Below are 22,554 nucleotides of genomic sequence, written 5' to 3'. Positions count from 1 at the left end.
ATCTGAATTTACTATTTTTAATGCGGAGCATAATTTATGTGTAAAATTCATTAATATTGCAACAAATAGTAGCTATGAACTCAAAACTTTAAAAATATTATGGTTTCAATACTAAAAAACGTAGATATTAAACCCATAGAGTTTAAATCTGAATCCGCCTCTACTTTGATGCATGGCATATCTTAGGGATGTCTTAATCATGATTAACTACAAAAATGACGGATTCAAAAGATGGTAATCTTATCCACGTGGAATCACTTCTTAATTAGCTAGAAAAGGAAATGTAAAAACTAGAGGTTAAAATTAAATGTCATTCCATTCCCGTTTGAGTATCGATAAACGGATTAAAAGAAAACTATATGTAATAATTTGTTAAGTGTTTGCCCTGATTTTCTAATTATTATATTTGACTTTCCTTTCTTTTAAAAGAAAGAGCTACATTGAGTTTTTCTTTACCTAAAAGAAATTATTATTAGGTTTGGCCAGCACTTTCCATCTAGATGCAATTATGGTAGGACATCACAAGTTGAGACCATGCATCACGATTTTGTCAATGGTGAGAGGGCCAAGACCATTTGGAAACAATTCGGGGCTCCTTTATGATTTAGATGGGAAGATAAGCCTATTGTAAGTATCGTTCATAGCTAGTGGAGTATCAAGCCCAAGAATAGGAGCGGCAAACGTGCGGGTCGGGTCGGATATGGTTCGGATCGAAAACGGGTAATGAAAAAACGGATCAATCATCCGACCCGAACCATATTTAATACGGATAAAAAACGGATTAACCGGCGGATAATATGGGTTACCCATATGGGTCTATAATATGGGTTACCCATATTATCGATGACTTCTTATATATGATCATTTTTGGGAGAATTCTTAGTCTCCCTAACTTGAGGAACCCCCAATTTGAGGATTTACAAATATAAAAGTTAGACCCATTGGTTATCCATTTTCTAAATGGATAATGGTTCTTATTCATATTTGACCCGTTTTTAAAAAGTTCATTATCCAACCCATTGTTTAGTGGATAATATGGGTGGTTAACTGTTTTCTTTGAACCATTTTGCCACCCCTACCCAAAAATAAGGTATTGCAGATTATATATAAGATCACGCCTATTATTATTTGTTGGGAACTGTGGAAAGCTAGATGTACCTATACATATGGGGGCATAAAAATCTTTGTATCTAGAATTCATTTCCAGGTTCTATCTTATTTGCGATGGGTAATTTACAAACATAATATTCACAACTACTCCATGACATGAGATATGTGACAGGTTAATGTCTTTAACAGTTAAAATCATTTGTATCCAAGTAAAATGGGAAAAACCTTCGTTTGGCTGGGCTAAACTTAATACTGATGGAAGCAAGCAGGGGAATGAATTCATTGGTGCTAGTGGTATTTTAAGAGATCATAAAGGTGATATGATTATGGCCTTTTCTCAAAACTTGGGCAGCGGCACAAGCAATTTGGCAGAGGCTAAGGCTGCACTAATAGGCCTACAACGACGGTGTCATTCTAATGGATATGATAGAGTTATTGTAACGACCCGGTCGGTCATTTCGAGAGTTGTGGCCTCGTTCCCTTATTTTTTGCTCCTTTTGTATTCTACAGCTATTATATGACTTACCGGGTTAGTTGGTTCAGGTCCGGAGAGATTTCAGAGTGAATTGAGACACTTAGTCTCTTAGTTGAAAGCTTAAGTTGGAAAATTTGACCGGATGTCGACTTATGTGTAAACGACCTCGGATTTGAATTTTGATGGTTCCGTTATCTCTGTTAGGTGATTTTGGATTTAGGAGCGTGTCCAGATTTTGATTTGGAGGTCCGTAGTAGAACTAGGCTTGAAATGGCAAAAGTTGAAATTTTGGAAGGTTTGACCGAGGGTGGACTTTTTGATATCGGGGTCGGATTGGATTTCCAGAAGTTGGAGTAGGTTCATAGTGTTATTTATGACTTGTGTGCAAAATTTGAGGTCAATCGGATGTGATTTGATGGGTTTCGATGTCATTAGTAGAATTTGGAAGTTTCGAAGTTCATTAGGCTTGAATCCGTGTGTAATCAGTATATTTTGATGTTGTTTGAGGCGACTTGAGGATTCGACTAAGTTCGTATCGTGATTTAGGACTTGTAGGTATATTTGGTTGAGCTCCCGAGTGCCTCTGGTTGATTTCGGGTGTTTAACGGACTTGGAATGGAAGTTGAGGAATTGCTGAAGTTTGGTGTGTTGCTGGTGCGATCGCACCTGCGAGGGTATTAGCCGCAGGTGCGATGCCGTAGGAGCAGCTGGGATTGCGCAGATGCGGAGCTAGGGTTGGCTTGAGTAAACGCAGGTGCGAAGGAAAATGCGCATCTGCGAGTTCGCAGATGCGAGAAGGGCTCCGTAAATGCAGAGTGGTGAGGCGAAGGTTGGTTCCGCAGAAGCAAAGCAAGGGCCGCAGAAGCGCATCCACAGGCGCGGAACCTGGAGCGCAGGTGCGGGCCCTTGGGGACTTATGTTGCTTTCGCAGAAACGGAGTATGGACTGCAGAAGCGGTTCCGCGTGTGCGAAAGGCCTAGGCAATATGTTTAAAAGCAAAGGTTCGCGATTTTAGTCTCATTTCAACATTTTTCACTCGGACTTAGGTGATTTTGGAGAGGATTTTCGAGGGGTTTTTTGAGGTAAGCTTCTTGTATTCGTTTTTGATCAATAAACTTGTTTCCCCATTGATTTTCCCACTTAGATTGTGTGGTTTTGAGGTGAAATTTAGGAGTTTGAGGCTAGGGATTTGGAGAATGAATTTAGAGAATTTGAATGACCATTTGGTGTCGGATTTTGGTAAATTAGGTATGGTTAGATTCGTGAGTGAATGGGCTTTTGGGTGTTGTGACTTTTGTCGGATTTCGAGATGCGGGCTCGGGGGCTGTCACGACCCATTTTCTGAACAAGCCGGGACCGGCACTCGATCACTAATCATGACCGAGCAAACCATCTCTGCTTATCAAATCTATTATAACTCCAAACTTTACATGCAACAAGGCAATACTGTAACCAAATACTTTTGATTAATTTAAACATTTAAATAAATCAACTCCAAAACTTTATTCATAGTAACCAATGAAATACTGCTAAGTTATTATCAAAAACATCTGAATCTTAACCCAACAACTATGTCTATGAAGCCTCTGTGACGACCCAAAGGGTCATCACCTGTTTTCTCATCCGTTCCGTGCTTCCGAGGCCTTGAAAACCTTATTTTTACTTGCCTCGATTTGCGTGCGCAGTCCGGGCACATAGCCGGAAAACTTTTATGTTGAAATATGTGAATTCTGTGAAAAATTTGAAGAATTTTGACATTAATATGATTACAATTGACTTTGGTCAACATTTTTGGAAAATGGACCCGGACCCGAGATTGGACGGTCCCGGAAGGTTCGTAGAAAAATATGGGACTCGGGCATGTGCCCGGAGTCGAATTCCGAGGTCTAGAGCCCGAGGAAAGAATTTTTCTGTGAAATTATTTTTCTGAAATTAATAAGGAAAATGGAAATGAAAATTTATTAAAAGACTGTGGTATCGAGCTCGTATTTTGGTTCCGACGCCCGGTACAAGTCTTATATATTGTTTGGTCGAAATCGGACGTCGTTTGACGTGTTTCGGACCTAAATATCTAAAGTTGGAAGTTTATGAAGTTTGAAATGAAAATGATGACTTTTGAGGCTTGATGCATTGGTTTTGATGTTGTTTTGGCGATTTGATCGCTCGAGTAAGTTCGTGAGACGTTACTGAGTTAGTATTGATTCTTTATTCTTTGTGAACCTAAGCTGTTTTTAGTTGTTACTCTGGATTGTTGTTAATATTGTATCTCCCCTTAGCATGTTTCCCCTCCCATGTTGTTAATTGCCTTGTATTCGATTTCCGATGTATATTTGTGACTGCACAGGTTTATGTGGTGTACGGTCTAGCCTCGTCACTACTTCGCCGGGGTTAGGCTAGAGACTTACCAGCACATGGGGTCGGTTGTGCTGATGCTATACTTCTGTGCATTTTTGCACAGGTCCAGGTTTTGAGGAGCAGCAGCAGCAGTAGTACGGGAGCAGGCTTTCATTATCACGAGACTGAGGTAGCCTTGCAGGCGTCCGCAGGCCCGACGTCTCTTCTTTATGTTTTCCTTTTTGACTGTTGCCTCATTGTTTTCGAGACAAACAACTGTTATATTTCTTTCAGACCTTTGTATTTAGTTTATTCTTAGTGGTTCGTGAGTAATGTGACACCAAATCTTGGGTAGAGGCTATTGTTGACTATTCCGCGTTTTGATTCAGACTTATAAATTAGACTTCCGCTATTATTATTATTATTAAATTCCATATTTCTTATTGATGCTAAAGATTGTCAACATATTTATTTATTAATGAAAGGTAAATAAGTTGGCTTGACTAGCTACCACGAGTAGGCGCCATCACGATCCCGATGGTGGGAAATCCGGGTCGTGACAAGTTGGTATCAGAGCACTAGGTTACATAGGTCTCACAACTCACGGACAAACTTAGTAGAGTCTGAGGGGTAGGTATGGAGACGTCTGTACTTGTTCCCCAGAGTCTATTGAGTTAGGAAAAACCTCTCATTTGTTCTTTCTTGTCGTGCGATTGGTTTCTCAAATGCCGATTAAACTTCTACTCCGTTCTTTTGCGAATGGCGAGGTCATGTACCGCTTCTTCAGCTGAGCAGCAACACAGACCAGTGATAGATCAGCTACGTCTTCGGAGGCTTTGTGGAGGTAAAGGTATAAGAGGTGGAGGTAGAGATGCGAGAAGTGGAGGTAAAAGTATTAGAGGTGGAGGTGCAGGTACTGTTCTGGATTGTGGTAGAGAAGCTTCGGTCTTAGTTTGCGCCGTATCGGGTCATGCCCAGTGATTCTTTGAGTGCCTTGTTTATGTGTCTACGCCGGTGAGCAATTTTGTTATGGTGGATTGGGTCCATTGTTCACGTATAGTGGGTATTGGCGATTTTGAGACCCGTGTTGATTTACTGCTATTAGATATGGTGGGATTCGACGTCATATTGGGGATGGATTGGTTGTCCCCGTATCATGCCATCTTAGATTGTCACGCCAAGATCGTGACCTTGGCTTTTCCAGAATTGCCCCGACTAGAGTGGAGAGGGACTTCAGGTCATCCCACTCGCAGTGTTATTACATATGTCAAGGCTCGACGCATGGTCGAGAAGGGGTGTTTATCTTATCTGGCGTATGTTTGCGACTCCAGCGCAGAGGTTCCTTCTATTGTCTATGTTCCTATTGTTCGAGAGTTCCCTGAGGTTTTCCCTTTAGACCTGCCGGGCATGCCGCCCGACAGAGATATTGATTTCTGTATTGATCTGGCTCCGGGCACGCAGCCCATTTCTATTCCGCCGTATCGCATGGCCCCGCCAGAGTTGAAGGAGTTAAAGGACCAGTTGCAGAATTACTAGAGAAGGGTTTTATCAGGCCTTGTGTTTCTCCTTGGGGTGCGCCGGTGTTATTTGTGAGGAAGAAGGATGGGTCAATGAGGATGTGTATTGATTACCGGAAATTGAACAAGGTAACGGTAAAGAACAAGTATCCACTGCCGAGAATTGATGATTTATTTGACCAACTTCAGGGAGCAAAGGTGTTTTCAAAGATAGACTTGAGATCTGGCTACCATCAGCTGAAGATTAGGGCGTCTGATGTCCCTAAGACAGCGTTCCGCACTCGGTATGGGCACTATGAGTTTTTAGTCATGTCATTTGGTTTGACCAATGCCCCAGCAGCGTTTATGGAGTTGATGAACCGAGTGTTCAGTCATTATCTAGACTTGTTCGTGATAGTCTTTATAGATGATATTCTGGTGTACTCCCGCAGCCAGGAAGAGCACGAGCAGCACCTCAGAGTGGCTCTCCAGACTCTGAAGGATAGTCAGTTATATGCTAAGTTTTCGAAGTGCGAGTTCTGGTTGAGTTCGATTGCATTTCTGGGCATATTGTATCAGCAGAGGGTGTTCAGGTGGACCCGAAGAAGGTTGAGGCAGTCAAAAATTGGCCTCGACCAGCTTCAGCGACCGAGATTCGGAGTTTCTTGGGGTTAGCAGGTTATTACCATCGGTTCGTGGAGGGATTTTCTTCTATTGCAGCCCCGATGACCAGATTGACCCAGAAGACAGTTCAGATGGTCGGATGAGTGTGAGGCGAGCTTCCAAAAGCTCAAGACAGCTCTGACCACGGCACTGGTGTTGGTTTTGCCCACGGGTTCAGGGCCTTACACGGTCTATTGCGATGCTTCCCGTATTGGACTTGGAGCAGTATTGATGTAGGATGGCAAGGTTATTGCTTATGCTTCGAGACAGTTGAAGATCCACGAGAAAAAAAAAATTATCCGGTTCATGATCTAGAGTTGGCAGCGGTTGTTCATGCTTTAAAGATTTGGAGGCATTATCTATATGGTGTGATGTGTGAGGTGTACACGGATCACAAGAGCCTGCAGTATCTGTTCAAGCAGAAGGAGTTGAATGTGAGGCAGAGGAGATGGCTAGAGTTGTTTATGATGTTACTATCTTATATCACCCGTGTAAGGCCAATGTGGTGGCCGATGCATTGAGTAGGAAGTCTGCCAGCATGGGTAGCCTTGCGTATATTTCGGTCAGCCAGAGACCGCTTGCTTTAGATATTCAGACGTTGGTCAATCGATTGGTGAGATTAGATATTTCTGACCCCATCAGAGTGTTAGCTTACACGGTCGCTCGTTCTTCTCTATTGGAGCATATCCGTGATCGGCAATTGATGATCCCCATTTGTGTGTCCTGAGAGACACAGTGCAACGTGGAGGTGCCACGAAGGTGACCTTAGATGATGATGGTGTTTTGAGATTACAGGGTCGACTTTGTGTGCCCAATGTTGGTGGGATTCGAGAGTTGATCTTAGCGGAGGCCCATAGTTCTCGGTACTCTATTCACCCAGGCGTCGCGAAGATGTATCAGGACTTGCGGCAGCATTATTGGTGGCGTAGAATGAAAAAGGATATTGTTACGCATGTGGCTCGGTGTTTGAACTGTCAGCAGGTCAAGTATGAGCATCAGACACCCGACGGTTTGTCTCAGAGGATTGAGCTTCCCGAGTGGAAGTGGGAGAGGATTACCATGGATTTCATTTGGGCTTCCGTTGACCCGGAAGAAGTTTGATGCTATTTGGGTCATTGTTGATAGGCTGACCAAGTCAGCGCATTTCATTCCAGTAGCAGTCTCCTATTCATCCGAGAGGTTAGCTGAGATTTATATCCGAGAGATTGTTCGCCTTCATGGTGTGCCAGTATCTATCATTTCGGATCGGGGTACGCAGTTTACCTCGCGCTTCTGGAGAGCGGTTCAGCAAGAGTTAGGTACCCAGGTTCAGTTGAGCACGGCGTTCCATCCTCAGACAAACGGTCAGTACGAGCGGACTATTCAGATTTTGGAGGATATGCTCCGGGCCTGTGTCATTGATTTTAGAGGCTCGTGGGACCAGTTTTTGCCTTTAGCAGAGTTCTCCTACAACAACAGCTACCAGTCCAGCATTCAGATGGCTCCATATGAGGCGTTGTATGGTAGGCGATGTCGGTCTCCAGTCGGATGGTTCGAGCCGGGAGAGGCTCGGTTATTGGGTACAGACTTAGTTCAGGAGGCCTTAGATAAGGCCAAGATTATTCAGGAGGGGCTTCGTTCAGCTCAGTCTAGGCAGAAGACTTATGCAGACCGTAAAGTCCGAGTCTGATATGCGGAGCCGTTATCCACATCTAATTCCCGACTCAGGTACTTCTTTCTTTTGTCCGTTCGAGGACGAACGGTTGTTTTAGAGGTGGAGGATGTGACGACCCAAAGGGTCATCACCTGTTTCCTCATCCGTTCTGTGCTTTCGAGGCCTTGAAAACCTCATTTTTACTTGCCACGATTTGCGTGCGCGGTCCGGGCGCATAGCCGAAAAACTTTTATGTTGAAATATGTGAATTCTGTGAAAAATTTGAAGAATTTTGACATTAATATGATTACAGTTGACTTTGGTCAATATTTTTGGAAAACGGACCCGGACCCGAGATTGGACGATCCCGGAAGGTCCGTAGAAAAATATGGGACTCGGGCATGTGCCCGTAGTCGAATTCCGAGGTCTAGAGCCCGAGGAAAGAATTTTTCTGTGAAATTGTTTTTCTGAAATTAATAAGGAAAATGGAAATGAAAGTTTATTAAAAGACTGTGGTATCGGGCTCGTATTTTGGCTCCGACGCCCGGTACAAGTCTTATATATTGTTTAAGCGCCTTCTGTAAAGTTCGATCGAAATCGGACGTCGTTTGACGTGTTTCGGACCTAAATATCTAAAGTTGGAAGTTTATGAAGTTTGAAATGAAAATGATGATTTTTGAGGCTTGATGCATTGGTTTTGATGTTGTTTTGGCGATTTGATCGCTCGAGTAAGTTCGTGAGACGTTACTGAGTTAGTGTGTGTGATTGGTTAGGAGCCCCGAGGGCTCGGGAGTGAATTGGAGGTGGTTCGGGGTGTTTTTGGCCTTAGAGTTGTTGCAGAAGTTCTGCTTCTGGTGTTCAGAGAATTCATTTTCTGCGATCGCGATTCCATTCCTGCGATCGTATAGAGTCTTCTCCAGGCATTTCCAAATTTTTTCAAAGCGATCGCATAAGTTGTCCCGCGATCGCATAGTCTGACCAGTCTCTTCAATGCGATCGCACTCACCTCTACGCGATCGCACAACTTTACACTTCACCCAAAAGTCCTGGCTTCCCTTCTTCAATGCGAACGCACGAATTGTTCTGTGATCGCGGAAGCCAAGCTTCCACTTCTCTATGCGATCGCATTAATTGCCCTGCGATCGCATAGACCAAAAACGCCCAGTTATTTTAAAGCCTAAAAACAGAACCAGTGACGGGATTCCTTCATTCTTTTCACACGAGCCCTCCTCTTAAACCCTCCATAGACGAAATTCAAGCTCTCCTTCCTCCATAACTCTTCGGGTAAGTAATCTTAACATCATTCCCTCATTATTTCTTCATCTAATTACTAATTTTCTATCCCTAAATCATGAAAACAAAGTAGAAATTAAGGGTTTTGGGCAGAGTAGGGTTTTGAGAATTTTGGGTGATTCAACCTCAATTTGGGGTTGAATCTTAAAACAAATTATATATTTGGACTCGTGGGGTTATGGGTGATTGGGTTTTGGTCCGAGCCTTGAGTTTGGACCATGTGGGCCTGGTGTCTAATTTTGGTATTTTTGGAGGAATACTAGAAAATTCATATCTAGGCTATGGGATGTTACCATTGAGTCTTTATTGATATTATTGAATTAATTATGCCTAGATATCACTGTTTCGAAGTCGGATTGTAGAGGAAAGGCGGTATTTGAAGGTTGATTGCTATTCTTGGGACCGAGGTAAGTGTTTGGTTTAACCCTAGCTTGAGGTAATAGGAGTCGAGTCTTGTTGCTAATTGCTATGTGATCGAGTACGATGTATAGGCATGGTGACGAGTGTCTATACATTGGTGTCTAGCATGACCGTGAGTCCTTATAATGTGATTATCATGAACTGATTGTGAATTCCATGTTTATTGGAGTATTTCTATATGTTGTGAATAACATGTGAACGGTAATATGATCATTTGATTTCCTGGGAGCATAGGCTCGAATTGTGATACGAATATTGAAAGTATATGAAATGACTTGTTTCATTGAGGAGTGTCGGCTCCAGTTGTAGAACAAATTGTGACAGTACAAGTGATAATTGAACCTCTAGAGCATTTACTCGAGTTGTGAAGAGAAGAGATCATTATGTTGCCCCCTTGACGGGCTATACTGTTTATTGTGATTCCTCTGCATTGTGTTCTTGACGGATACTAGGGTCGCTTAGGTTAATGTTTCCTTGTGTCGTGGGATGACAATAGTTATAGCTGAGATGGTTAAGTAACGTAATAGGCTAGCTATCAATGGGGTGGTTAGGTGAGGTAATCGGTTAGATATAGCTGAGATGGTTAAGTGTGGTAATAGGTTGGGTATAGCTGTGGTGGTTAGATGTTGGAACTAATGTGGTTATAGTAATCCCCTTGCCGGAATATTTGAGAGGATGTTTTGTTCCCTTACTGGGAAGTCGTTATATTGTAGTTTGTAACGGAATATGAGATAAGAAATTTCTTGGAGCTTGGGCTCCAGTGATATCGTGAGATAAGAAAAGTAAGAAAGAGAAAGTGTTGTTGATTATTCCCTTGCCGGGATGTTTGGTTGAACTTGTCGGATTCTTTCCCTTGCCGGGATGTTTGTCAAATATTTGCTTATTTTTATGCCCCTTAATTGTGACTGTTGTTTGGGGAGTCGGACTGTAAAATGATATTGAGGATCGGGTTGCGCGCCGCAACAATGATATTGAGGATCGGGTTGCGCGCCGCAACAATGATATTAGGGATTGGGTTGCGCGCCGCAACAATGATATTGAGGATCGGGTTGCACGCCGCAACAATAAAATGTGAGGATCAGGTTGTGCGCCGCAACAATGATACATGATAAATGATATGGGTCGGGTTGCACGCCGCAACAGTGGTATTTGTCGAGCGGGTTGCACGCCGCAACAATAGTAATTATGGAGCGGGTTGCACGCCGCAACAGTTATTGAGGCTATGTGTTTGTATTTGAGTATTGATTCTTTATTCTTTGTGAACCTAGCTGTTTTTAGTTGTTACTCTGGATTGTTGTTAATATTGTATCTCCCCTTAGCATGTTTCCCCTCCCATGTTGTTAATTGCCTTGTATTCGATTTCCGCTGTATATTTATGACTGCACAAGTTTATGTGGTGTCCGGTCTAGCCTCGTCACTACTTCGCCGGGGTTAGGCTAGACACTTACCAGCACATAGGGTCGGTTGAGCTGATGCTACACTTCTGTGCATTTTTGCACAGGTCCAGGTTTTGAGGAGCAGCAACAGTAGTAGTACGGGAGCAGGCTTTCATTATCACGAGACTGAGGTAGCCTTGAAGGCGTCCGCAGGCCCGGCGTCTCTTCTTTATGTTTTCCTTTTTGACTGTTGCCTCATTGTTTTCGAGACAGACAGCTGTTATATTTCTTTCAGACCTTTGTATTTAGTTTATTCTTAGTGGTTCGTGAGTAATGTGACACCAAATCTTGGGTAGAGGCTATTGTTGACTATTCCGCGTTTTGATTCAGACTTATAAATTAGACTTCCGCTATTATTATTATTATTAAATTCCATATTTCTTATTGATGCTAAAGATTGTTAACATATTTATTTATTAATGAAAGGTAAATAAGTTGGCTTGCCTAGCTACCACGAGTAGGCGCCATCACGATCCCGATGGTGGGAAATTCGGGTCGTGACACTACTGATAAACTGACGCACTGCTCAGGACATGAGATTTCCTGGCCAGTTCTCTAGTAACAAAGAAATAACTAAATAAAGATGACTCTAAGGAATAATCCACGAACAAAAGCGGAGCTCACCAATAGCACTGGAAGAGAAGGAAGTCCTAACTCGTAGTCTGCTCGCCTGCAAATCCAGTTCCTACGTTGTACCGCAGACCAACGTAGGTTCCCAAAAGAGAACGTCAGTACAATCCATTATACTCAGCGAGTCTCAACAACAAGAGGCGAAACTTTAATAACATATACATTACGAGCAAAGGTTCTAAATGCATGTAAAACATAAAGCTTATAAGAATAATTCTAAATAATTGCATAATAGCAGTTTATGAATATACTAAAAGAAATTATTTTCTTTTTCTTTCTTAAAAAAAATACTTCACTTTATACTTTGGGAGTTCCAACTATCCTGACTTAATTCTGTCTCAGTCACCGTGTGATCGGCACGAGTTCGATCCCAACATGATCGAATAGGCCCAATTCACGAGGTGCCACTCGCTTCATGGTTCTCAGCGCTCATGTCTCATACCTTAGCATGGCTAAGTAAATTCTCAGCAACGAGACTCTCGGCTCGTGCGCTCCCTACTTTGGCACAAGTAGTTTCAGGAAGTCAACGCCTTGGTCAGGACCCTCGGCCTGGACGATGACCCCTTCTCAGAATAAAGGATACTCCCAAAAATCTTTTCTTTCTAAAACTTCTTCTTGTGACTTTTCAAGTCTAAATCTTTTATACATACTTACACTGGTATCCTTAAATGTAAGGCATGGCATAAGAATGAAATAAACATTCAAAAGTATTTATAAAGATTCTTGATCCTTCATGAATTTTCAACATGAAAATGGCATTTAAGAATAACATAAAATCTGAAAATTTATGCACATATATCATAATAAATCATCTAAACTTTAGCTCGAACACTTTTAAGTTAATATATTTTCAAATCTCAAGTGCACAGGGATTATGACAGGAGCTTAAAAATATTTGTACTTAAATGGTAAGGTCAAAAATAGAGATAACTTTGGATCTTAACCACGAGACTTCTTAATAGCATTCAACAAACCTTTAGATTATGCTTTGTGAAGTAACCGGAGCTAGTCTTCTCTAGCAAATTTGCTCGTTAAGCTTATTTATATTATAATTCAATTGCTAGCCAAATCAAGAAGCAACTTGTCCAGTAATGGTTGTTACGAAAGTATTTAACCATCTTTTTGTTAGAAGCATTGAAGAGAGAAACGACCAACTATACTCGCTCAAATTAATTACATATTAACTCTTTCAGACAATTCATCAAACACCTTGTATGCATGTTTTAGTGAGTTAAACCACTTTGGTAAAGGGTTATATCAACTCACCTCAAAACTTGTCGAGCCAATACGTAGCCCCAATCCAATTGACACCAGTTAAACAATGAATTCTACAACAACCAGTGCATTTTAATTAATTCTAAAGTTTCGCACCTAAACACGAAACTTTACTGTCGATATAGAGAAAGAAGGGAATAACTATTCAGTTCTTACCTATTACTACTTTAGGATAATTGACAATAGGGAATTTTATATACCTGAGTTCAAGAATAAGTGAGTTGTAAAGAACCCTAGAATTTTCCCGTGCGTGAGCAATTTCTGGCTGACTCTGTTCGTAAGGCTTTAAACGTTTTCTATGCCTCTGCTGGCGTGAATAAATAGAACATTAGTTCTGTATTGCTTTAAGGCTTTAAGCCTTTGCTTTTTGAATGAAACACGTTTCTTACTCTTTCCAAGGCTTTAAGCCTTTTTTCTTTTTCAATTTTTATGTTTTATTATTTTTTTCTTTTTGTTTTGTTTTTGCCTTAACTAATAATTAATGATACCCACTTTTAAATATTACTAAATATTGCTGATATTAAAATTATTAATATTCCCCTAATTGTATATCCAATTCTTTATCAATAGAAAAGTAACTCAAAAATAAATCACAAGGGGTTAAATCCGTAATAGAAGTATAAATTAATATTAAAAAAAAAAAATCTACATTTAGCAAGTCTTGAAATTTTTTATAAATTTGAGGAGTGTTACACTCATCGATGCTGGAGAAGAGAGATTTCGAGGATTGGCGTTACAGCTTTATCAAGCCACCTCGATAAAGGCGAGGGCTATACAGCCTGGTCGAGGGTAAAAGGCATCCCCTCGACCTGGCTCGAGAAGTATCTGATCAAATTAACAATTCGCCAGAATGAAGGGCAGATCTGGCCAAGCGTCACTTGGTATTGTTGGCAAAAATCAAGAATGACTTGATCTATGGGACCCAGAGCTGGATTTGCGGGATCCAGCGTGAATGGGTAGGTATACAAGCTTAAGTACCCCACTTTATATGTAGTGATGTCCTCCTCGGGGAAAGGGATCACTATATCTTTGTTCTCCTAGTTGCAGTCCTTTTTTACCTGCGCAAGCTCGTCTTCGGTTATCAAACAGATGTATCGGGACATGATCTCACATTGGCCTGGTGTCGATACAGGTTTTTCAATTTTGAAATCGGATGTTGTTTCAAACGGCAGGGGAATACACTCCTCGATACGAGGCGGCACCACCGTTTTACTTTTGGCCGACCGCGATGATAAAGAGGCTTTTTCCTTTTGGGGAACAGATTTAGATGTGTTGGCCATTATTATGTAGAAATTCAGAGAGAAGGGGTTGATGACGAAGTAAGGGCAAATTTAAGAGAAGGGTGAACTCAGCGAAAGGAGCTGATGAGGTTTTGAAACGATTAGAGAAATAAAGTTTGCAAAAATTTTGATGTTGGCCTATTTATAGAAGTCACTTAAGCGTGTTGGGGAAGCCAAATAGCCGACCGTCAGCCGCTTCCAATTAATGACTTTGGGAACTGCACGAAAGCGACCTTTCAGTCACTTCAGCCGCTGACATCACGAGATTGACATTGGGACCGAGGTGTCAGAGCATCAAAGATCAAATCGTTTCTTATCGACCTACTCTAAGAAACACAGGGACTATCTGTATACGGTCAAGATCGCGTGCCTTCGATCTATAGACTCGAAGGGTCGCCTTAAGCTCGTGTTCAGGCAAGGTCGAAGTCGACCGATGGATCGGACTCGAGCTTGAAGATAGGATGCGAGGCCCGGGGATCAGAGTGCGATGAATACCGAAGCTAAGTACGCCTGACCTCGAAATAATGCCGTTATGGATTTCTAACAGAATGAGCGAGATTCTTGCCATGTTCCCAAGATCATGGCGCAAATCCCGGAATAGAATTGTACGATTCCATACCAGGCGGTTAGACAGTTGTACCAATAATATTCCTTACTGTAAATAGAAATGTACCTTATTTAGGGTTTCCCTATTATATAAAGGGCACCCCAATCATTTGTAAGATCATCTAATCATTGGCAAAGAATATACTCTCTACTTTTCGCTTACTGTTCATTAGAATTGTCTTTTCTCTTTACTTTTCTTATTTTATTGTTCTTGGTTCATCTCGAGGTCACTAAGCTCGAGGTCACTACTGCTGAGTAACATTGGTTTGATTCACTTATTTCTTTCGTTTCTACTTCCTATTTCTTGGTTATTAATTAGTATTGAACTAAATCACATATCTTTAAAACCACAAATTAAATTTAATTGTTACTCATATTTTCGAGGTAAACAACTATACAAGGAGCTTGGGCTTTAAAACCAATCTTCGTAGTCAATTTACTAATTTGAGGAAATTATTGCCAGTTTAAATAATCAGTTGCCCTTTCTTTTGTTCTTTTCGAGTGAAGTGTCTCACTCTAAGCACCCATCTAACAAGAAAAGGTATAAATATAAAGAAAACATCTCTGCTATTTGGATTGTAAAAATTAATGGAGGAACTTGGATTTTTAATAGGAAATTTTACCTCCTATAGCAAAGCTTTACACCCTATTTATTATAAATAAAAATCCTTTTAATATATTATTTTATATAGCTACTTAGTTTTTATAGCAAAATATGTATTTATGGTTACTTCTACAATTAAGCCATTAAACACTCTCTCATTCTTTATATAATACTACCTCCTTATTAAATCCTAGAGTATGTTCTTTTCAAGCTGATCAAACTAATTTGCTTCTTTCTCGGATGGCAACTCTTGCTGATACGTTCCTGACAGATTTGGACGAATTGTCTGATAATGTTCTTGACGAGGAGAATTTGGATGCTCCACCCGCGTTGGTTCGTGATCATTTTTCTATCAAATCTCAGTGAGAAGAAATCCAAAGCGTGGAAGAGGTGAAAGGAAGTGTAATTCAAGACGACATCTCAAAGTTGGTTCTGGGAGTAGGGGAGGCAGTACTTTTTGGTTTTCTTTGCCCCCTTGGCCGGTTGACAATTCCAACGGAATAGTTATTCTTGTAGTCAGATGTGTTTATATGTATTCGATAAGGTATACACTGATTTTTATTTTGTACAGTGATTTTTGAGTATTGTATTTGGATGTATTTATATGTATTTGAGTTCATACAACAACATCTTTAAATACATTGTTAGTTCTAACTATATTCATCTATATTTTCAACCTAATTGTATCCATCTGTATTTAAAACAACAATACAAAGAAATATAGTAAAATACTCTCAATATAAATAGAAAATCAATGAATACAACCACTGAAATGTATTTAGATTGTAGACAGTGACTTTTAGATGTATTTAGATTTTGTTAGAGAAACATATATTATGAATACAACATTATACATGCTGTAATTTTTAAATTTCTACCATGACTACATTATACAACTAGCCAGAATACACGTCCATACAGTTGGATACAACAAATTGGTGAAGAGGTTGTAAGTATATACCACAAAAAAAAGGATGAACTGAATCTCTGAATATTGCTCTGTTTTTTGGGTGTTTTTCATTTGAGAAATCTTTTCCTCAACTGGATTAATAATTTTGCATGTTATAATTGAGTTTGTTGAGTTATATTAGGAGTCTATCGCATTAATTGTTTCACTTTCCGTTTTTAAACAGCTGGAGATGCCTATTTTTACGTTGTATTCATGAACACATCTCGCGAATACATATGAATACAACGGATGATAGCTGGCGTGCCCTGTTTTTTCGCCTAGTTTAGCTTGAATACATCGAATACATTCAATAACGACTGAAAAGATAGTTATAGGAAGTAATTAAGTAAATGGTAACTATAATAAGTTAATAACCACTAAACAATAGTGGTTTCTAGAAATTTCTCTTTTTAATACCTAGAAACATATCACTCATTCTTTCATTGGGGACAAGCTCACGAAGGACAACTCCAAACGTCACACATCTATCACTAAGATCCTTATGCACGAAGATAACCAATTTAGCCCACAAGATTTCAGCTATAATAATGAAAAAGGTTTCTTCATGTACTCATCAATAATATGATGTTTCAAAATGACCGCCACGCTCTCTATTGCCTCAAGTTTGAAGCCTTGTGGAATAGCAATAAAGTGAGTTATGGATAATATTTAGTAGTAGGGCTGCTTATCTTATAGCTAATTATATATTCATAGTGCACACCTGCCGCCGAAACTGAAAAGTTTGTTGACAGTACTACTATGGTTAAATAGTCTACCTTCTCGTATATGACAAATAAATTATAACACTAGAAACAAAAAGCTTCTAAGGGTCGCACTCAAGGCTAAGTACCAGGAAAAAGTACAAAATGGGGTAAAAGGTCTCCTAGTTCATTCACTATCAGATAACAGAGAGGAGAAACTCAGCAGCTAAAGAAGTGTTCTACTGTTGATTCTAAAGTATTTTGAATGGCTGCTTCTACGAACAAAACTAATGGTAGTAATTGAAATGTCATTCTTTACTTTCAATACCAACCAGAAAATATCTATGCATGCCTATTCAACACCACTAGTTAAAAAGAGAACATTATCACATTCGGGCTTCTCTTTGCAAAAAGTTGACGGTGCAATGTTAACTGAAAGCACGTTATAGAAATATAGTATGAGTCAAAAGGACTAAGCCAAGCACATAGTATCACATATAGAGCCAAAAGAAACAGCTAATGCACATCACATGCTAGAGAGTTCACCCAGCAAGCCCACACAGACGTGCAGGCATACTTAGCCAGAGGACCACAAACAACAAGGGCATAGCTAATGAAAAATGAACTGTGAAAACTGAAAAGACCATGTTAAAATCGAGGAGACCCGTCACATAACTACCAATGTGAAGAGTATAGCTTTGCGTAAAACCTGTCACTGAGGGAGCAATTGCAGCGTTCAAGTCTCATGTACATATCCGAGAAAAGCAACCCAGTAAGACTTTAGTCAGGAATTTTTCTTCCATTTTTTTTTGACAAAAAGAGTTTAACCATAAAGCCTGATAACATTCTTCTTTACAGTGGGAACCAGACTAACACAACTATCCTAGATGTTACAGAAAATATCATTAGACGTTATCCAGGACATAGCACACCTGTCCTACACAGCATGAGGAGATAGAAATGAAAGGAGGGAGGGGGGTTGGGGTTTAGTAGAAGGGTCAGGTGGAGATTTTAACAAAGAGACGTGGATGGAGAAAAGAATATAACTCCACTACTGAGCTTGTCAACATGTACAAATAGACATCACATGTTCTTTATGTGATAGACAAACCACATACATACTCTAATCAGAATCCAGTTTGAATGTCTGGGGTAGCTCATCCATCACACTCAACTGCCTCCTCAGCTTAACAATGTGAGCTTGCACCTGACAAATCCAACTTGCAATCAATTAGCTGATAGAAAACTACTAATGCTACAAATGCTGAAATAGCTCAACAGCGGAGTTTAGAGGAGACTAAATTAGAAGATAGACAAAGAAACAATCAAGGTAAGAAGGTTGTCAATGCCAGCTGTAAACATGTTGACAAAATATCTAATTTCATTCAAAATGAAGCCTTTGAATGTACTTATTTGCATATTGAGGCACTTATAAAATACTTATTTCTTGAAATGTTATGAGTTCATCTATTAGGAATTTGAATCACTGGCACAGTGTAGCTAAAGCTCTGAACCATTATCATTATCATGGTGAAACTGGGTTATTTTATCAAGTAGTCAGCTGCTTCTCTGATAAACAAAAAGCACTAGGTCTCGTGAGAACCAAAGGCATTCATATGTTTGAAGCTCCCCTTAAAACCCTAATGAAGCAGATAATGACAGTCTAAAGGAGAATAAGGCACTCTCAGGTCTAGACAACGCAGTTTATCCATGTCAAAGGAAAGCTGAATATGCGTACCTAGCACTGAAAGATACAAGTTAAAGAACTCATGACAGTGTAGAGAAATTAAAGCATAATGACAAATGTTGACACATAAGTCTCATTCAACCAATCTGTGTTGGAGAATACACTTATGCTCTACCAATCATCCAAAAATTATAAGGTAAATTACAAACTTTATACAGAGATGAAAGTGAACACTTAAGCCGAATTAAAGAATTCCTGTCACCAATAAGTCTATCAGCTTAAATAACTATATGTTGCTTCTCCACTTCAGATACAAGAAATTCCACCTCCAGCTTTATCTCAAGGGAGGTAGAACAGCCACACATGATTTCTACTATCAATGAGCATGATGTTTTTTGAACAAAGTTTAGATGTACTGAACGCGCGCGTGCGTGTGTGTGTGTGTGTGTGTGTGTGTGAGTGTGTGTGTGTGTGTGTGTGTGTGTGTGTGAGAGAGAGAGAGAGAGAGAGAGAGAGAGAGAGAGTTAAAGTTAAGGTCACCGTCTGACGAGCTGCTGTGAGTTTCAAGAGCTCATCAGCCTCGGAGAAATTGATGAACCACTGACTAAGAGGATGGTTTTTCGTATCACCTCTCTTCAACACGTGCGAATCCTCAATTGGTGCTAAGAAACATAAAGCAGAAATTTACAAACTGAATGGACCAAGTTGCTCCAGCAGCAGAGCCAAACAATCTCAGAAAAGAATGTTTACCTGGAGGAAACTTGAATGTTGCCGGAAGCCGTGGCACGATTACTGCAGGATGGTTCTGGATTCGTGAAAAGAAATCCTCAGGAGGATCAGGGAATACAACCTCATTGTAGGTTTCCACAACAACAGGTTTCTTTGTTGACTGGGTACCAGGCTCATTCTCTGCATATAACTTCAAATGATGATACCTGGGAAAAGAAGAGCAGAGAAAGTATATCCACACTGCCAGCAAACTTTAAAACAAAAAAGAAGCTCATGCACCAAGTGCAGAACTTACAAATCCAACTTCTTTTCGCCAACATCATCGTGGAAGTGAAGGGATATTGCAATTTCAAATTCACCCCAACCACATTCTGACAACTCAAAGGGTGGTGATTCTACCACTCTCACAGGATTATTAAAACTTGGATGCAATTGAAAAACAACTTTCTTGATTACCCCACTAAGATCCTCATTTGTTGCTCCGCGAACATATACTGACCACCTATGCGACTGAGTTCTAATTGAAAAAACCCATATATTATGATTGTCTCAATAAGCATAATACTCTGAGCAAATAAATGCACTAAAAAGAATGTCCACTTACTCAGTGGCTTTCCTGCCGAGCCAAAAAGCAATTGTTCCATAGACTATAGGGACATAAATTTCAACATCTTTCAATCTCTTGCTTGAAGTCTGTATAACACCAGGAATTAATTGAACTATATCTCAAGCTACTAAACAAGACAGGAAAGTAAAACACAGGTCAATTTGCAAGTCTCAAATATTTCTAGAAATAGACATAGATATCAAGGAAAAGCACCATATAATACTGCGAACTGATCAAACAGATTAATTCATCAATTTCATAAATATAAGCAACAAGAGGAAATATCATAACTTTGAGTTGAAATCCGAATATAACAATTACCAGTAAATATAAAAACAAAGCTTATAACCCCCAATTTTCGTTTGCAGATAAAAAGTAAAAATGAGTAGTACGATACTGTCATTTGCAACAATGCTAAAGATAATAACCTAATACGAGGCATAATTGAACCAACATTCGTACAAAACTAGGAGTAGGAAACATAGCATAAACCACAAAGAAAAAAAAAAGGGCAAGATACAGAGAAGCGCTAGTCATAAATTTAGCAAGAGAAACGTGCCTTCTTTTCAAAATCTTCAGAAAGGTTAGCAATTTTAGTGAGTTGTGGCTTCAGATCAGACTCATTTCCACCTAATTCAGCGTCATTATGTGCCATGGCAGGCGAGTTGAGAGGCATTTTGCATTCAAAACAACTTAGTTAAGGAAACTAAGGTTGTTCTGAGTACTAATCGGAGACCGAAAGCCAGAAGATTGAGAAAAATTGGGGGTTAGGGTTTTGAAATTGAAAAAAGAGAAGGGTTTTAGAGGGAGAGGAGAAATTCGGATTTCAAGCGCTACTAAAATCTGGTGAGTTTGGTGGGGGAATTGCAATCGCATGGGTAAAAAGTGTGTCCAATTAATTGTTGCATGGAACAATGAATGTTCTAATTCTGGTTTCGTGTCCGTCCAAACCAACCCGCCAAAATACCTATGAATGTTTCCATTTTTATAAAAGGAATTAATTCACGAACCCCAGTTGATTTGTGAGGTTAATTTAATTAATTACGATTATCATATTTGGGCTAAGATAATTTCACGAATATTATTCAGTATTTTTAATATTTCTCATTAAATTAATTAATTTAACTCTAACTTTTCCTTCCCCTTTTTTGAGGTGCTCCTTCATTCCTAAACAAAATTTAATTATTATTGTTATTAGCGAAATCAAATTAGTTGTCTTTCAATTAGTGTGGATATTTTGAACTTCTTAAAATGTTTTTAACAATAAAAAGTAATATCAAGTTTTAGTGACTTTATGTAATTTCTAATTGTGTAAATTTATTTTCAAAATCGATATTTCGACGTACTGTACATGTAATTAATCATTCTTTAATTGCACATAAAGAGTAGTTTTCAAAATTATTCTTGAAATAATTGACATATCGAGACTGTAGGCATATGAATTTTATTGAAATTAAATTCATAAAATAATTTGGATTATATTTTGAATTCAAGATATATTGGTCCAAATAAATACTATGGGCTAATATAATTGAATTAATTATATAAGTCTAATACATATGGATTAAATAAATAAATCTTAATCCATTGGGCCAGCCCATTTAATTGGGCTACAGTGATGAGCCCACTTCATTAGGCCCAAGATGTCATCTTCCTAGAGGCCCAGGTTGGTGCCTGATAAGTCGGGATATTAACATGTTTTATGCCCCTACTTGCCTATGCTTTGGTTAAAAATTGCTACAAAATAGTCCCAAAATGCTCACAAGTTGTTCTTGATTGCAGGTTTGATCGATAAAGCGACAAATGCCAAAGATCGGCTCAAAAAGGAGTGAAATATGCTCAAGTGTCAAAGACTAAGTAAATTGAGGAAGAGAGAACCTAGTGCGGACCGCGCAAAAGTGAATGCGACCGCAATAGGAGGTTCAGAGAGTTAGCATTTTCAAGCTGGAGGCAACGCGGGCGCGGTACGACTCACGCGGTCCGCGGTCAGGCTCCGCGGCCGCGCTACTCTTTTACGCGGTCCGCGGAGCAGAGATTCAGAGAGCTCACAATTCGCCAATTCCAAGCAACGCGGTCCGCGGTCGTACTTGTGCGGACCGCGCCAACTTCCACCGCGGCCGCGGTACACTTTCACGCGGTCCGCGGTCCTCAAGTTCAGAGAAGCATAAATTGAAGTCCAAGAGCCAGTGCGGCTGCGGTCCATTTTGGGCGGCCCGCACTGACCCCGCAGGGGTATTTTTTTCCAGTTTTTCCAGCCTAGTATAAATAGGACATTTTACCATTTTTAGGTTATGTTTTATATCCTAGACAAAGCAGCGCTCGTGAGACTCGATTTTGTAGCCATTTTTGGCACTTTTGCTCTTCACTAACGATAGATTATTGTAGTTTCTTCTTAGTAATCAATTAATATGCTTAGTTCTTCATCTATTTCTTCAATTTCTGTATCCAGCATGAGTAGCTAAACCCATTAGCTAGGGTTGTGGCTCAACCCTAGTGTGGGTAATTGATGGGTGTATCCATCTAGGGTTAGATTGATTATGGGTGTTTGCTATTTGGGTTGATTTTATGTTTTAATTTAGAATTTGTGGTTGCAAACATTGATTCAAGCTTAGTGGGTTTAACTTTT

General features: G+C 39.9%; 1 protein-coding gene across 1 annotated transcript; it reads right to left on the bottom strand.

Annotated features, from left to right (window-relative positions):
- Positions 1-17,707: 17,707 nt before the first annotated feature.
- On the bottom strand, positions 17,708-20,902 carry LOC109213377 (transcription initiation factor TFIID subunit 14b-like). The gene is made up of 6 exons (XM_019377167.1): positions 20,488-20,902; positions 19,926-20,014; positions 19,617-19,838; positions 19,343-19,527; positions 19,133-19,254; positions 17,708-18,112 (listed from the first exon to the last, which is right to left on the bottom strand). The coding sequence occupies exons 1-6, from the start codon at positions 20,602-20,604 to the stop codon at positions 18,029-18,031; spliced, it is 819 nt and encodes a 272-aa protein (XP_019232712.1). The 5' UTR covers positions 20,605-20,902; the 3' UTR covers positions 17,708-18,028.
- Positions 20,903-22,554: the final 1,652 nt, after the last annotated feature.

The sequence above is a fragment of the Nicotiana attenuata genome, unplaced genomic scaffold (assembly GCF_001879085.1).
Source record: "Nicotiana attenuata strain UT unplaced genomic scaffold, NIATTr2, whole genome shotgun sequence".
Lineage (NCBI taxonomy): Eukaryota > Viridiplantae > Streptophyta > Magnoliopsida > Solanales > Solanaceae > Nicotiana > Nicotiana attenuata.
The sequence above is the reverse complement of the archived record's forward strand: the minus strand, read 5'-3'. Positions and strand labels throughout refer to the sequence as shown.